At 48.3% G+C, this 15,066-nt stretch overlaps 1 protein-coding gene across 9 annotated transcripts in view; it reads right to left on the bottom strand.

Moving 5' to 3' along the window:
• The window catches only part of MAP2K5 (mitogen-activated protein kinase kinase 5), a 270,153-nt gene that overhangs the window by 58,129 nt on the left and 196,958 nt on the right, over window positions 1–15,066 (bottom strand). For 7 of the 9 annotated variants that reach the window (XM_089310609.1, XM_089310611.1, XM_002718072.6 and 4 more), the window contains 2 exons: window positions 6,095–6,121; window positions 5,753–5,785 (listed from right to left, as the gene is read on the bottom strand). In XM_089310609.1, coding sequence (XP_089166735.1) covers window positions 5,753–5,785; window positions 6,095–6,121 — 60 coding nt within the window. The remainder of the gene's footprint in view (window positions 1–5,752; window positions 5,786–6,094; window positions 6,122–15,066) is intronic. The other 2 variants (XM_089310612.1, XM_051821809.3) reach the window with 1 other exon arrangement.

Genomic DNA, 15,066 nt, shown 5'->3' with positions numbered 1-15,066 from the left:
TTTTTTTAGAAAATATTCAGGATGATTAGTGTTATTTAAAATTGGTAGCATTCAAATAATATGGTCCTGGGTTTTTCCTTATGGGAAGTAAAAAAAAAAATCCTTAATTGTTCTAGGTTTACTCAGATTCTGTATTTCTCCCTGAGTCGGTATCAGCCGTCTGTGTTTCTAGGAATCTGTCCATTTCGTGGAGGTTCTATGACCTGTAGGCACACACAAGTTGCTGTAATATGTTCGCAGGATTCCCTTATCTTTTTATTTCTGTAAGGCTGATAGCAATGTGTCTCTTTCATTCTTGATTTTAGCCACTGGAGTCCCCTCTCTGTCCCAACCCCACTGTTGGTCTAGGCAAAAACTTGTCAAGTTTGTTGATCTGTTCAAAGGACCAACTTTTCTCCACACGTTCTCTCCTCTGGTTCCTCCATTGTCCTGCTTCTGCCTGCTGTGCATTTAGTACCCTCAGCCTACTGGGTGGCAGAGGCTGCGGGGGTTCCACATCCTCAGGGTGGCCACAGCCCAGTGCTGGCTGTCACGGGCACTTTTGCTGGTTTCTTAAGGTGTCAATAAGGCTACTGCTTTGAGATGCTGGTTCTTTTTAACTGAAGATATTTCCAACTAACAATTTCCCTCTGAGCTCTGCTTTTGCTGCGTCTCATACATTTTGGCATGTGGTATTTTCAGTTTTGCTTATCTCAAAGTAGTTTCCAATTTTCCTTTTGACTTCTTCTTTGTCCTGTGGGTTATTCAGAAAGGTGCTGTTTGCATATATTGGCGAATTTTCCAGATTTGCCTCTGTTACTGATTACTCCTGCTTTCTACGCCCCCGACTCTGGCCCCTTGGCAGCTGTCCATTTGGTGTCCATACCCTGTGTATGCCACTGTCATCTATCCGAGCCCTGCCCCTGTGTGCACCAACCTCAGGATGCCTTACCAGAGTAAGCAGAAGAGATGAACTGTGCACGGGACCCACCTGCTGGTCTGCACAGTGGCAGCCATGCCGTCTGTAAACCAAGTCCTTCTTCACATGCAGGCGAGGAAGCACAATCAGCCAGTCTTGGAATTATTCGACCACCACTGTTACTTTGCACACCTGGCCTGTTACATTTCAGCAGCATTTTGGTATCTTTCAAACCTTGTAGTTCTTACTAATACACCCACACTTTCATGCAGAAACTACTTGTGATCAGGTGTAAGACATAACACACATTCACTTTTTATGGGTAAAACAAACATACACATGAATAAATCAGAGATTTCCCAGTGTCCCGCTGAGCACCTACCGATGCAAGATGGGAATTAGTTTTTAGCTGTGATATGCTTCAAACGTATATACCCATATTCACTCTCTTTTCCAAGGCTCTGGACCACCTGGGGCAGATTCCAGAATAAGGTCCCCACTTTGGGCTTGACAGCTGTCAATCTGCTGCCAGCCTGGGATCCGTGTCTATGCAGCCATGCTGGGAGACCGGGCACTGGGGAAAGCTGTAGGTAGCCAGGGATGCTCCTGAGTCCCTGTGGCAACACTAATCGCAGGTGCACTTAGTCTGTACTCGGCCTGGGGGCTCTGCCTCCAAGCCTAGCTCTAGGCGTGGAGGTTGTCCTGAGCAGGCTAGCTCAGCTCGGCGCAGTGCACAGTGGGTGCTGGGTACCGGACCATCTGCACCATGAGTGAACACGGGCCCAGTCCTCTCACCCCCATCTCCCTCGTCAGCCCGCCTGACCTTGTGTGTACCACCTGGACATCTTATTGCATTTGGTGCTGTTTTAGTTTTGCTAGGGTCACTATCAGGAATGCTAAGACTGACAGATGGTCAGGTTGCTGGGGCAGCAGGTAGTCGTTGACAAGAATGAGGAGTGACCACAGAGAAGAGAGGCCATGGCAGGAGAGGACACAGAGCCGAGCAGCATGGCCGGGAAGGGCTATTTAGCCTGTGGGCAAATGACTCTCAACACTTCAAGAGGCTCAAGAACATCACCGGTGTCAAGGCCAAACGCACAGGCAGAATGGCTGGTAAAATTCCGAGGACAGACAGGCCAATCCCACAGGGTTTTATAGCCCTAGAGGCGTCAATACATCAAAGCTGAGTGCGGTACCACATCCAAAACAAGGGCTGAGTCGTGGAGAGAAGGTTAGATGACATTTACCACGCCCTGTCTACAGGCTGCCAGGAACGAACGCATTTTAGAAAGGATTCTTTCTCAAAACGCATATTTTCTCATGGATGTCGCAGCTCAAAGTCACCAGGGGCCGCCTTCTTCCCCGGAGACGTCCAATGACCCAGGGCTCAGGTACACACAGGCACATGTGACTTACAAAGCAGAGCAGCTTACAGCACGGGTATTCGGGAAGCTGGGGAGGCCCTGATTACAGAAGGGTGCGAGGGGAGAAGTCTGCTGGAAGAGGCCACTCGGAGGCACTGGACGGCATCTTTATGACACGATCACCACCCTGAGCTGGCTCCAAGCTGGGCGAGTTCCGCCCAGGAAAAGGGAAACGCACTGCTAAGATTTCTTCTGCTGTAAATGCAAGTTTTACTCATTTCTTTGAGAAGCAGAGACAAAGGGAGCCGGAGCCGGAGCCAGAGAGAGACAATGAGAGACAGAGAGAGAAAGAGAGACACAGAGAGGACAATTCCACCTACAGATTCACTTCCCCAAATCCCTGAAACAGCAGAAGCCAGGAGCTAGGAACTCCACGCGGTCTCCCGCATTGGTGGCAGGAGCCCAGTGAGTTGAGCCATCCCTGCTGCCTCCCAGGGTCTGCACTGACAGGAAGCCGGAGTCAGGAGCCAGAGCTGAGTGTGAGACCCCGTGACTCCAGTATGGCATAGGCATGTCTTAGCTGCTAGAATCAACGCCTGCCCTGCCTAGATTTCTGACCAGAGCCCCATTCTTCTGTCTCCTTGAATACCTTCCAGTTCCTGATCTGTGGTCCAAGTTTCACACAATTCTTCATCCTCTGTTTAGTTTTTGGTGTCTGCTGCATCTGCTGCATGGGTATCTGGTAGCTCCTCCCTCTGGCTTTGTCCGCGATGCCACCCTTGGGCTCCTGGATTGGCTCTAAGGTCCTGATGTGGCCAGGTGCCCACACACCCTCTCTGCCAGGCCACGACAGGAGATCAGGCTGGATACACGTAAGGTACATACTACACTGGGCTTCGATGGCTCCCAATCTATCCATCTTGTTGGAATGAGGCTCCTTTAGGGGTAACCTGACTTTTTGCTAACAGAAACCAGAATATATTAACATCAGATACCCATTTCAAAATGGGTGAATCTCAAGTGGCTCAAATCCTGGTGGGTTATAGTGATTCGAGAACAGAAGTCCTAAAAGTCATATTCAAATAAAGACAGGTGGCTAACTTCCCTGTGGGACCTAATTGGGCAGACTCAGCCTTAAAAATCTTTTATGGGGGGCTGGCACTGTGGCAGAGTGGGCTGCCACATGATATGTCAGGGTGTGGGAGATCAAGTCCTGCCTCCGCTTGCAGTCCGACCTCCTGCCAATATGCCTGGTTGGTAGTCGGTGATGCCCTCCACCAGGGAGACCCATGGACACGGTTCTTTGCTCCTGGCTTCAGTTTGGCCCAGCCCTGACTGTTGTGGGCACTTGGGGAGTGAACCAGTGGGTGGAAAACCTCTCTGTGTGTATGTCTCTCCCTCTTTCTGTCACTTTGCTTTTTTCAAATAAATAAATACATCAAAGAGAAAGGAAAAAAGCTATTATCAAAGAGGTTCTCAAACTTTAATGCACAGAGCATTATACTCCTGGAAAGTCTACTTCCGTGATCTGGGCCCGGGGAATCTGCATTTTTTAACAAGTGCCTCAAGCAATTCGGATGCATTAGTCCTAGGACCACTGCATCACATCTGACAACCACATGGGACAAACCCCGAATGGACCGCACCAGCCCCTGCTTTCTTAGTGCCGAGACAGGGCATCTGGCCAGTCCCTTGTGAATATTACTGAGGAACCTCAGACGAGTCCCAGGATCAACTTGGTTATAGTGCAGACCATGCTGACTTCCGGAGTGTCCATGAGGGAGCTATTTTGATGTGCTTTAGCAGTAAACGCGGACGGGGCTCTAGGAGGTACTATTCTCTTGACTCAGGAAGAAACGCTATCCAGAAAGAGGTACTATTTAAGCTACACACTACCGTCGTTCACCGAGTTTCCCCCAACACAGGACATCTCCCTATGACAGTTACAAACAACAACCCTTCTGCTTTTGCCCCAGTGAGGCAAGTCCACCATTTCAGATTCACAACAAGCATCGCTGCTTTAAAACAAGGAACGAGAGTATCTCTTTGATCCAGAAAGCCTCCCCGTAAACTGGCCAGCAGTGCACGTATGACTGCTGGCGAACAGCTGTACCTGAACACTCTGCTGCCCGGGAGCACGGCAGGCCGAGGACGGGGAACCCCGCAGGTGCAATGGGCTGTGGGTTGCGCCGGTGGGCCGGCCTTCCCTGGGCACGTCCCCAAGCCTAAGCGGAGGGGGACCTCAGGAAAAATCAGGGTAATCGGGAGGATCCTGATGGGGATAGGGCACTTTTGGAATCGAAGATGACAGAAGATATTGATGAGCTATTAGATCCAGGAGGCCCGTCTGATATCTGAGCTAATGGAGCTTCCATTTGTTTCAGGACAATGCCTTCGTTTTGCACCAACATGGTTTATGGCTTGCAGGGGATATATGGACTGACTGATGCAACCATTAAGGATGTGAGAGCCCCATTCTTACTATTATTGTGATGTGTGTGTGTGTTTGTTTTTTTCCTAGGAGGATCTTTATTTTTCCTCCCAAATCTCATAACTGGTTATACAGATGTTTAATTGAGAGGAATAATTATGAATTACGATTTGTTTTTTTCTTTCAAACTTTCGTTTCGGAATCATTTATCGCCTTCCCTCTCTAATTGCAAGTGTTTCAAAATATTATAAAATTAAAGTTTAAAAACTAAACATTGCTGGTAGGCAAGCCCAGAAAAACTCAGTTTTTTTTTAATATGTTAGTGCTTCTCAATTATGAGCCTTGGAGAATAGAAGATTGCTAATTTACAGAGAAAAAGAAATGAAAGTCAGAAGAAGTAGAAAAAGTTGATGGAGAGAGAAATGCGGGTTGATTAGTTCTACGGAGGCCAAGGGACAGTGGATGAAGAAGCCACAGAGAAGAACGAGAGGGGGAACACACCTCAAAACGGGAGAGCATTAGCTACGGGTTCCCACGTTGCTGGAACGCGCCGGAAGTCAGCAGCACACTCCCGGAGAGATGCCTGACTAGGACATTCAAGCTGAACTGCTGACCCAGAGCTTTCAAACCCTTTACCACCGCAAGCTTTGGGTAAAGGAAGCACGCAAGGCCAGTGTGATCCCTCTTGGGTTTGTTGTTCCACTCTGACCCTTGTCTATTAAATGGCTTTAAATATATATAATGGGAAGAACGGTACCACTTTAATTTCCAGCTCCATCCCCATCTGGCTAGGGAGAGGACCAATTAATAGGGCCGTGTTTTGCCTTGAGGGCCTCTGACACCCTCCAGGACCAGCCCGGGGGACGGTCTGTTTGTGCCGGAATCAGGAGCCAGGAGCCGGGATCCAGGGAAGGCCAGTTCACGTAACACAGCTCAGAGCATACGACACAACTTGCTCCGAGGATGTTGGGCATTGTGCTTCATTAGGAAACAAAATATAAGCTTTCCACACCATTAGGAATGACTTTAGGAGTGAAAGCACATAAGACGATGCCTCACCTCATCAACAATGCACTGCAGAAGCTGGAGAGGCTGCAATGGAAAAGGAGAGGAAAAAGTATTAGGCTCTGTGCAATATCTTTACAGTGGAGTGGAAAGAAAAAATCATTAATGCAATAAAATATAGCAAGATTAATCAACAACAGCAAACTCTTGTAAAAACACTGATGCTCAGGATGTTCTATTATTTCTAATGGTACCTAATCTAATACAGGCAGTTAAAGGTTTGCATTTTCTTCAAAATGCAATTTGCTAAGTTTAAAACAAGGCATTCAAGCATGCAAAGGAAGCAGCCATCAGGAAAAAGAAAAGTGAATTTTTTTCTGAACTCATAAAGCTTACCATTAAAGATCCCTGGTTTTTCTGAATCTGAAAAAAGGCAATATGTAATTAGCATGTCATAATCAAAATGACTCACTTGGACACATTACGATCACTGAGAGAAAATTATTGCATTGCTGGTGGCAATTTGTGGGCATGTGTTAACACAATTTACATAATGAAAATACACAAATGTTAATAGCTCGCTTCTCATTTATAGGCGAAAGTCAGCAGAATGTTAATTTCACACAACACTTTTTAGTACCCTCCAGGTTGTATTAGAATAGGGAGAAAAACCATAATCCATTTCAAAAGGCTGTTTACGATTCAGATATAAACAATGTTTTATATTGCTAGATTGTGAACACTGGGCTTAATGTTGCAATCATTGCTAATGTTATGAAGCTCACTCTTTTTAAATTAAAAACCGATTTATTTAAAATTGAAATTAAATCATAGTCAGAAATTAGAATTTTGGATTCCTGCCAGAGTCTGCTCACAACCCCCTGTTTTGTGAAGGAAACTTTAATTATGTGGTTGGAGTGCTTGCCTCTAACTTGGGAGTGGGGCAGACTCCACCTTCTCCAAAGTTCTTCAGGCAGCAGTGCTTTCTGGGAAAATCAGACTCAGATGGGCCCGACCCTCGGTGGCGGGGAAGAACGGCAGAGTCTGGGAGGAGTGCCTGCTCCACCCAGCTCACTGAACGCAGGCTCTCACACACCTACTGACGATAAGCCGTGACGACGTGACAAAATGAGTGAAACCCTCACTTAGAAATAGAACATTTCAAGGCCCCCTCCTCAAAAAAAAAAAAAAAGCCATCAGTTATTACAACCTTGGTGCAAATGTTGTCCTAGGTACTAAATTTCCCAAACAGGAAATTTCCAGAATCCAAATACTGCTACAGACGGGTTCATTGTTTTCTGGGATAAATGAACTCCATCCAGTTGGTAAAAGACTAACAGTCCCTTATACAGTTTTCATAGGACTTTCAAAAGCTCCTTCCCACCCCCACGCCCACTCTCATTTAATCTGTGAAGTCACCCTGGGGTTGGCAGGGGTGCTCCTGCCCCTGCTGTGATGGAAACGTGGGCTCTCAGAGGACCAACTGGGATCCAGCGTGGGCCCAGGCCGTGATGGTGCCAGGGCTTCTCTGGGCTCCTTTCCTCCAAAATCTAGTCATCTATTTATCCATCCATCTGTCTCTCTGTCTATCTCACTCCTGCCATGACGACCACCTTATTTCAAACCAGCTGGATTTGTATGCCTTATACTTGACATACTGTAATGGATAAATGATCATTTTTTGAAAAATATTACTTTATTTCAAAGGCAGAGCGACAGAGAGAAGGAAAAGCAGAGACAGATCTTCCATCTGCTGGTTCACTCCCCAGACGCCTGCAACAGTTGGAATCATTCCAGGCTATAGGCGGGAATTCCATTCTGGTCTCCCATGTGGGTGGCAGGGGCCCAAGCACTTCTGCCATCACCTACTGCTTCCCAGGTGCATTAGCGGGGAGCTGGACTGGAAGCGCAGAGTAGTCAGAACTTGAACCCCTACTCTGATATGAGAGCGAATGGTTTAACCTGCTGCGCCACCAATGATCACTTTTGGCACGTGGGTTCTTCTCGCCCAGACCACGAGCTCCTCCATGGCAGCAGCTGGGCTACGCGTTTCCTCTGCTTCCAGGCTGCTGCTTGGCAGACCCACCGGTGCTTGAGCGTTGGAACAGGTCCTTTCCCACGGACGGTCTCAGCTGAGCAAGGTCAGCTCACCACTGCTCTCGGCTCCTCCTCACCTGGCCCCCAGCCAGTACTCCCCGAAACCTCGGTCCCAGGCGGTCTAGCTCTTAGCCTTGGTTGACATCTCCACTAGTGTCCTGGATGAGAGCTCCTGGCCGAGAGGAACGTCTGGACACGTCGTGCAGGTGAAGAGATACACAAGGAGCCAGAGCTCTGTGCCACCACCCCGAGCACGGAAGGATCCCAATAACAAGCCACATACCTCTCAAAAAAGACTTGAAAAGCCCAGGTAACTTCTCCTGTGATACCAGATCCCTCTAGGGCTTGCTTTTCTTATTATCTTTTTTTTTTTTAAGATTTTGTTTATTTATTTGAAAGGGGGAGTTGCAGAGAGGGAGAGACAGAGAGAAAGATCTTCTATCCACTGGTTCACTCCCCAAATGGCTGCAACAACCGGAGCTGGGCTGATCCAAAGCCAGGAGCCAGGAGCTTCCTCTGGGTCTCCCAAGTGGTTGCAGGGGCCCAAGCACTTGGGCCATCCTCTGCTGCTTTCCCAAGTCATTAGCAGAGAGCTGGATGGGAAGAGGAGCAGCTGGGACATGAACTGGCGCCCATATGGGATGCTGGTGCAGCAGGCGGGAGCTTAGCCTACTATGCCACAGCGCCCGCCCCTCTTATTGTCTTTTTAAGCACACATGCACACTTCCCCAAACCCACAGATTCTTATTAAGGCTGTCTCCTTCAACAGGACAGCTACTGGAAATGAACAAAGAATCAGAGATCCATTTCTGATATCAAAGAGAAGGTTTTTTCACCAATTTCCAAGAGTCAGGGGGATGATAACACTCTCTGCGGAGAGCACGCGGCGATGTTCTCAGTGAGCTGTTGAGAAACGAGTTCAGGAATGGGTTACGAGACACTGTCCCTGGGAACAGGAGTTCTGGGAATGCAACCAAGCTCTTACACAAGGCCTCCACTCGCCCAATTTTGAGAGCTAAAAGCACGGCCCATGACAGCTTAAAGAGGGCCCATTTGAATGCTTGTTTTTTACTACAAGAAAGAGAGAAGGCAGTAGCAGCCCAGGTTTTTTTTTTTTTTTTTTTTTTTTTTAAGATTTATTTATTTATTTGAAAGGCAGAGTTACAGAGAGAGAGAGAGAGAGAGGAATAGAGAGAGAAAGGTCTTCCATCTGCTGGTTCACTCCCCAGATGGCCACAATAGCACCGATCCGAAGCCAGGAGCCAGGAGCCAGGAGCCTCTTCTGGGTCTCCCACATGAGTGCAGGGGCCCAAAGACTTGGGCCATCTTCTACTGCTTTCCCAGGCCGTAACAGAGAGCTGGATTGGAAGTAGGGCAGCAGAGACTCAAACTGGCGCCCATATGGGATACCAGCACTGCAGACCAGGGCTTTAACCTGCTGTGCCATAGCACCAGGCCCCCCAGCCCAGTCTTTTTTATGATCTTATAGCTATACCATTTTTTGCTCAGGTTTTCAAAGAGACACTGTTACAAGGTTTTATTACACAGTTTTGATAGCAACATATTATATGAAATCATCTTCATAAATTTTGTATTAAGTTAGCAGTGCCAGTACCTGAAATTGATTCAAAACGCTTAAGATACTCAATTACTTTTTTAACACTGTAACACAATGTGATGACTTATATCTTCTATTTCCCAAGAATCTGATGATGCGACATCATTGTAATTGATTCATTTTCTCAATTAAATAAGGCTACTGTGCTTTCTTTCTATGAATACCACACAGACCATGGAGTCAGATGTATTACGGCTCTCTCCGTCTCAGACATATTGCCTTCAAGGCTGTTTTCTGTTCCTCCGTTAATTCCACTGGAAAATTTAACGCCACAGTCGTATTTTTCAAATTCTAAACTGCCGCGTCCTCGGCTGTATTTATATTAGGCGTATTTTTCACCGCTAAACTCGCTGTTGTTTACCTTTTTCAAGATCACATTACTGTGTAGGCACTGCAACCATAAAACAGACCCCAACGAAGTCAACCTCCAAACGCTGCCTCTGCTTTTGCACACAGTTCATGAAACAGCGAAGCCCCGGGTTTTATGGCACATTAAAAGTGGTACGAAGGGTACTCAATATAAAATGTTAGCCTCGCAAACGCCTGTCTTCATTCTGGGTCTGCCTTGCAAAGGCTTGGCTCTGAGAGCAGAGTTCAGAGGAACACAATAATATTGTTAAGGCTGATGGACTGCCCGTACCTCCCAACATATGAAATGCTGTTTATAACTAACTTGTCCATGTCTACATTCCTGCTTGCACATTTTGCTTGTGTGGAGCACTTCCTAGGTCTAAGCAGTACTCTGGGACAATGAACAGAACAGTAATGGCTCCAGACACACACTTTGCTAATCAGTCTCCAGAACTTGCAGCGTTTTGATGCATTAATTGGATGAACCACTTCTCTCTTCTGGGCATAGTTTGTTTTCCCCTTTGGTTAGCCCCCTCGATCCAAGATTTAAAGCCACACAGGGGAGAGTGCTGCCTCGCTGTGATGTCACAAGGAGCTTTCTGTGTTCAACTGGGAAGAAGGACTGCAGGAAGGGCAGCCCCAAGTTCTGGGTCTTGGAGTGAGCACAGTCAAGGCCGTCACCTGTCCTTGCAGGAGGCGATCGGAAAAGCTCCTGAGACACGGCGTGGGATCTTGGAAGGGGATCTTGGGGAGGAAATGACCGGGGAAAATTCACTTAGGGGGCCTCATGTATTTTGGTACTGAATTTTGGTATTTCATGGTACTGAAAAGCAACCCCGGAAGTTTCACTTGATGCTCCTGTCTCTGTCGAGGTACTGTGTACCTATGGCAGGTAAGACAAGACATTCAACATTCAGCGCTGTACGCAGGGCAGGTAAGACAAGAGCTTCTCCCAGCGCTGTCCACCTCATGTTTAGAGGCACAACCACCACAGCAAAACGAATCCGCCTATGGAACTTAGAGAAGACACCAGCTATGGCTTTCATTTTCCCTTTTAGGAAATTATGGCTTGTCCCGCCGCTCCTGTCTGAGAGATTTATGTGTGACCTAGGTCAGATCTTCCAATATCAGTTGACAAATTTTCTCTTTACATATTTACTGCTTTTCAAGCTTGTGCTGTTTTCTCTTAAACAGAAAAATGAAACATGAAATGACATCGTATGGCTGGCATTTTTAAAGAATACTATATTCTTTTGTTGAGCAACTGCATCACATTCTAGCTCTCAATGTTAGCGCTTTAATTTTTTTTTTTAACTTCAAATCTTAGGAACTGTAGCTGTTTTGCAAGGACACTGTTTTCAAACTGGATGTACTAAGCTATAACCCTGCTGAATGCCAACAGGAATTACAGTAAATGTGACTCCCATATTCTGAATGAAGAATTACGGCCTAACGACTTTTTCAAGGGGCAAGGGCTTTAGAGATGAGCCCATTCCATCTACTCGCTCTGCAGTCAGGGAAACCGAGGCTGGTAGAGGAGGAGTGACTAGGTCATAGCTCCAGTCCAGCCTGACAGCTCGCCCAGAAGACTGCTGGTTGTGGAGAAAATGCGTGCAGCGAGGAAGACCCCTGGACTTCCAGACAGCTTCCCACGGCCTCCCGAGCCTCCTCCTTGCGGGAGAAGCTAGAGCAGTCCAGAGCCCTTAAACTCTTGGTTTCCCATCCAGGGGCCATGCTTATTTTTCTTTTTAAAAGTCGGGTTCTAGTCCGGGTCGGGGCACCGCATTCTGTTCCGGTTGCCCCTCTTCCAGGCCAGCTCTTTGCTGTGGCCTGGGAGTGCAGTGGAGGATGGCCCAAGTCCTTGGGCCCTGCACCCCATGGGAGACCAGGAGAAGTACCTGGCTCCTGCCATCGGATCAGCGCGGTGCGCTGGCCGCAGCGCGCCGGCCACGGCGGCCATTGGAGGGTGAACCAACGGCAAAGGAAGACCTTTCTCTCTGTCTCTCTCTCTCACTGTCCACTCTGCCTGTCAAAAAAAAAAAAAAGTCATTTACTTGCAGGGTACAGAGACAGATACGGGTGGGGTGGCGGTGAGTGGACAGACGAAGGATCTCTTTTGGTTGTTCACTCCCCAAATGTCTGCAGTGGCCAAGGCCAGGCCAGGTCAAAGCCAGGAACCTGGAACTAGGTCTCCTCCGTGGGTGGCAGGGACCCAGCTACCTGAACCACCACCTGCTGCCTCCAAGGGCGTCCCTACGAGCGGGAAGCTGGGAGCAGGGCTGGGACTCAAACCCAGGCTCTCCAATAGGGGATGCGGTGGCCCCAGGAGCCTTCGCCACACCAAACTCCTGGCTTGTGTTTATTTCCTACCCAAGGGAGAAACAGTACCGGCATTTGTACTGTGCTAGGTGCTAAAACTTAGGGATGTGTCCCTCCAATCCATTATAACAGCAAAAACAAGTGTCCAGGTCTTTAAAAGTTTTTGGTGATAAAAAATAAATAAATAAGCTCTACACGACCACAAGCTTTGTACACCTGTACCACTTAAGAGTCCCCCACGGAAAAAAATCTTTTTAAAAAAGGAATATATCAGGGCTGGTGCCGTGGCTCACTTGGTTAGTCCTCTGCCTGTAGCACCAGCATCCCATATGGGCGCTGGATTCTGTCCCGGTTGTTCCTCTTCCAGTCCAGCTCTCTGCTATGGCCCGGGAGTGCAGTGGAGGATGGCTCAGGTGCTTGGGCCCTGCACCTGCATGGGAGACCAGGAAGAAGCATCTGGCTCCTGGCTTTGGATGGGCATAGCGCCAGCTGTAGCGGCCATTTGGGGAGTGAACCAATGGAAGGAAGACCTTTCTCTCTGTCTCTCTCTCTATCTCTGTCAAAAAAAAAAAAAAAGGAATAGATCAAAATTTCCTCTGCCTAACTACCAAAGGGAATTTTGACAAACTGATAATTTTGGATACCAAATGCATTATGAGACAAAATAAATGAACAGCATATATTTTTCCTAATAAGACCACGCAAGCAAGTCTGATTCACTTGGGCCATCCTACCTGCTGTCCACCAGCCTCTCTCCTGTCAGTTGTGTCGTGTGTTGCCTGCATCAGCAGGAACAGGAGACCACTAGGATTCCCAGGTTCTGAAATGCACCACATCTCAGCCCCCTGCTAGGGTGCTGTATCCTGGAGCGGAGTTTTATAAAGCGAAAGCTAGATGTCTTTGAATTTAGCAAACAGTGGGGTGGGGTGGGGGCAGAGGGGGGGATGGGTGCTAGGCTGCCTAGAAGGGGGCACAGGTCAGACAGAACCAGACGGAAAATCATCACAGCCATAAATTAGATCACTTGGCTCTCACAGCTTCCCAAGTATCAAGGACAATGCATTTTCACAGAGAATACGACAGCTGGCGCATCAAGGTACGGGCGACATCACTCACTGGCCGGGTCTGCCACTCACTGAATGGGGAAAATGGGCCCTGCATGCCGGTCCATGCCCTTTCACCCTTTGTGTGGTTAAAGCTGACATAACTCACACCCTACCCCACACAGGTGTATAGGAGTCACCGGAAATCCTCCTCTGGGGAAACGTTTGTTTGAATTTTCAGACCTGGATCTTGTGAGAAGAGGAGGGGTTTAGAGCTGCAATTCAAATTAATTGATGTGAATGACAAACTGAATCTTCTCCCCCAGTGCAAGCTCCGCCCAGCGAGCCCGTTTAGCCTTTTCCTTTGGACGAAGCCATCAGAGATGTGCGGAAACAAACTTTTCTCCTGTCTTTGTTCCAAAAAGGAGTGGCCTCATTTCAGAATCTAGTTGCTAAGTACCAGTCCTGTGTGTGTGTGTGCGTGTGTGTGTGTAGGCAGATGAACAAGGGGCACCAGATGTGTGTATTCCATTTTCTGAGAAGGGCCTGTTGATGATTCCACCCCTTTATGGTCAAGTTAACCCACTAGAGGGAAACGTTAACTCCTCGTAATGCCTAGAAGGGCTTTTCTGGAGCCTTCACTGAGTTGCATCTCTACCCGCTTAGATCCCCACGTACAACAGAACCCAGAGTGAGGCTGGAGGTCACCTAGGCCAACTCCCCACTCCAGGCAGAAACTCACTTCTTAACATCCTGGACAAACATCTCTGTCAGAAGACTTCCAGGGATGGGGTCCTGATGATTCTATCTTGGCAGCTCATACTGCTAGAAATCTTTTTTTTTAAAAGACTTATATATTTATTTGAGAGGCAGAGTTACAGAGAGAGAGAAGGAGAGACAGAGAGAGAGAGAGAGAGAGAGAGATCGATCTTCCATCCACTGGTTCACTCCCCAAATGGCTGCAACAACAGGAGCTGTGCTGATCTGAAGCCAGGAGCCAGGAGCTTCCTCTGGGTCTCCCATGTGGGTGCGGGGGCCCAAGCACTTGGGCCATCTTCCACTGCTTTCCCAGGCCATAGCAGAGAGCTGGATCGGAAGAGGAGCAGCTGGGACATGACCCGGTGTTCATATGGGATGCCACTGCTGCAAGCGGAGGCTTAACCCCCTATGCCACAATGCTGGCCCCTTGAAATCTCTTTCCAGTTTTAAAGGCCTGGGCCCTCTGGTGGCCTGTGGAGAACGGAGATCTCTCAGGCAGGAAGCAGCCACTCCGGGAACCCCAACAGCTGTTTTTGGTCTACGAAAGAAGGTGGCTGCCAAGAAGGTGACCAAAAGTGACTTGGTGGCTCGAGCTCCACCTCAACCCAGCGAGGGGGCTTCCCAGCCATCTGACCCACTAATCTCCCCCATAGTTAAGGCCACGTTGGGTTTTCTGTTGACTACACCTGCTTGAAAGACTTGGGCACCACTGGGCTAGGTTCGTGCCTGCAGGCACCTGGCGATGGGAGGCTTTGCGGCCCCTGACGGTTCTTCCTGCCCTTGTCCCAGTCGGGTCCTGCCCTCCTGACGTCACACACCCACAGCTCGTGTGAGAACCTCCAGGTGGCTGAGGACAACCTCGCAGCCCCATGGAGGTACATGGCCACCAGGCAATAGTGTCACGGTGTGCAGTGCGAGTGTGGGGCGGGAAAGAAAAGATCCACTTAAAGCCTCAGCAAGCGTGGGAATTCCAGGTTCCTCCTGGTTGCAAAGGCAAGCAAGGGCTAGCCAATCACTTCACTGCCTCACAAACAGTCACTCCACGTAGGCAGAATGCACTAGATAAGGCTGTATGGCCCGAAGATACAAAAGCTGCTCCACAGAACCCAGCGGCTTCCTTTTTTTTTTTTTTTAAATAAAGACTTATTTATTGTTTTGAAAGTCAGAGTTAAACAGAGGCA

This window comes from Oryctolagus cuniculus, chromosome 12 (genome assembly GCF_051225735.1).
Source record: "Oryctolagus cuniculus isolate XC-2025 breed Fujian yellow rabbit chromosome 12, ASM5122573v1, whole genome shotgun sequence".
In the NCBI taxonomy this organism is placed as follows: Eukaryota; Metazoa; Chordata; class Mammalia; order Lagomorpha; family Leporidae; genus Oryctolagus; species Oryctolagus cuniculus.
This window is presented reverse-complemented; position numbering and strand designations above follow the sequence as displayed.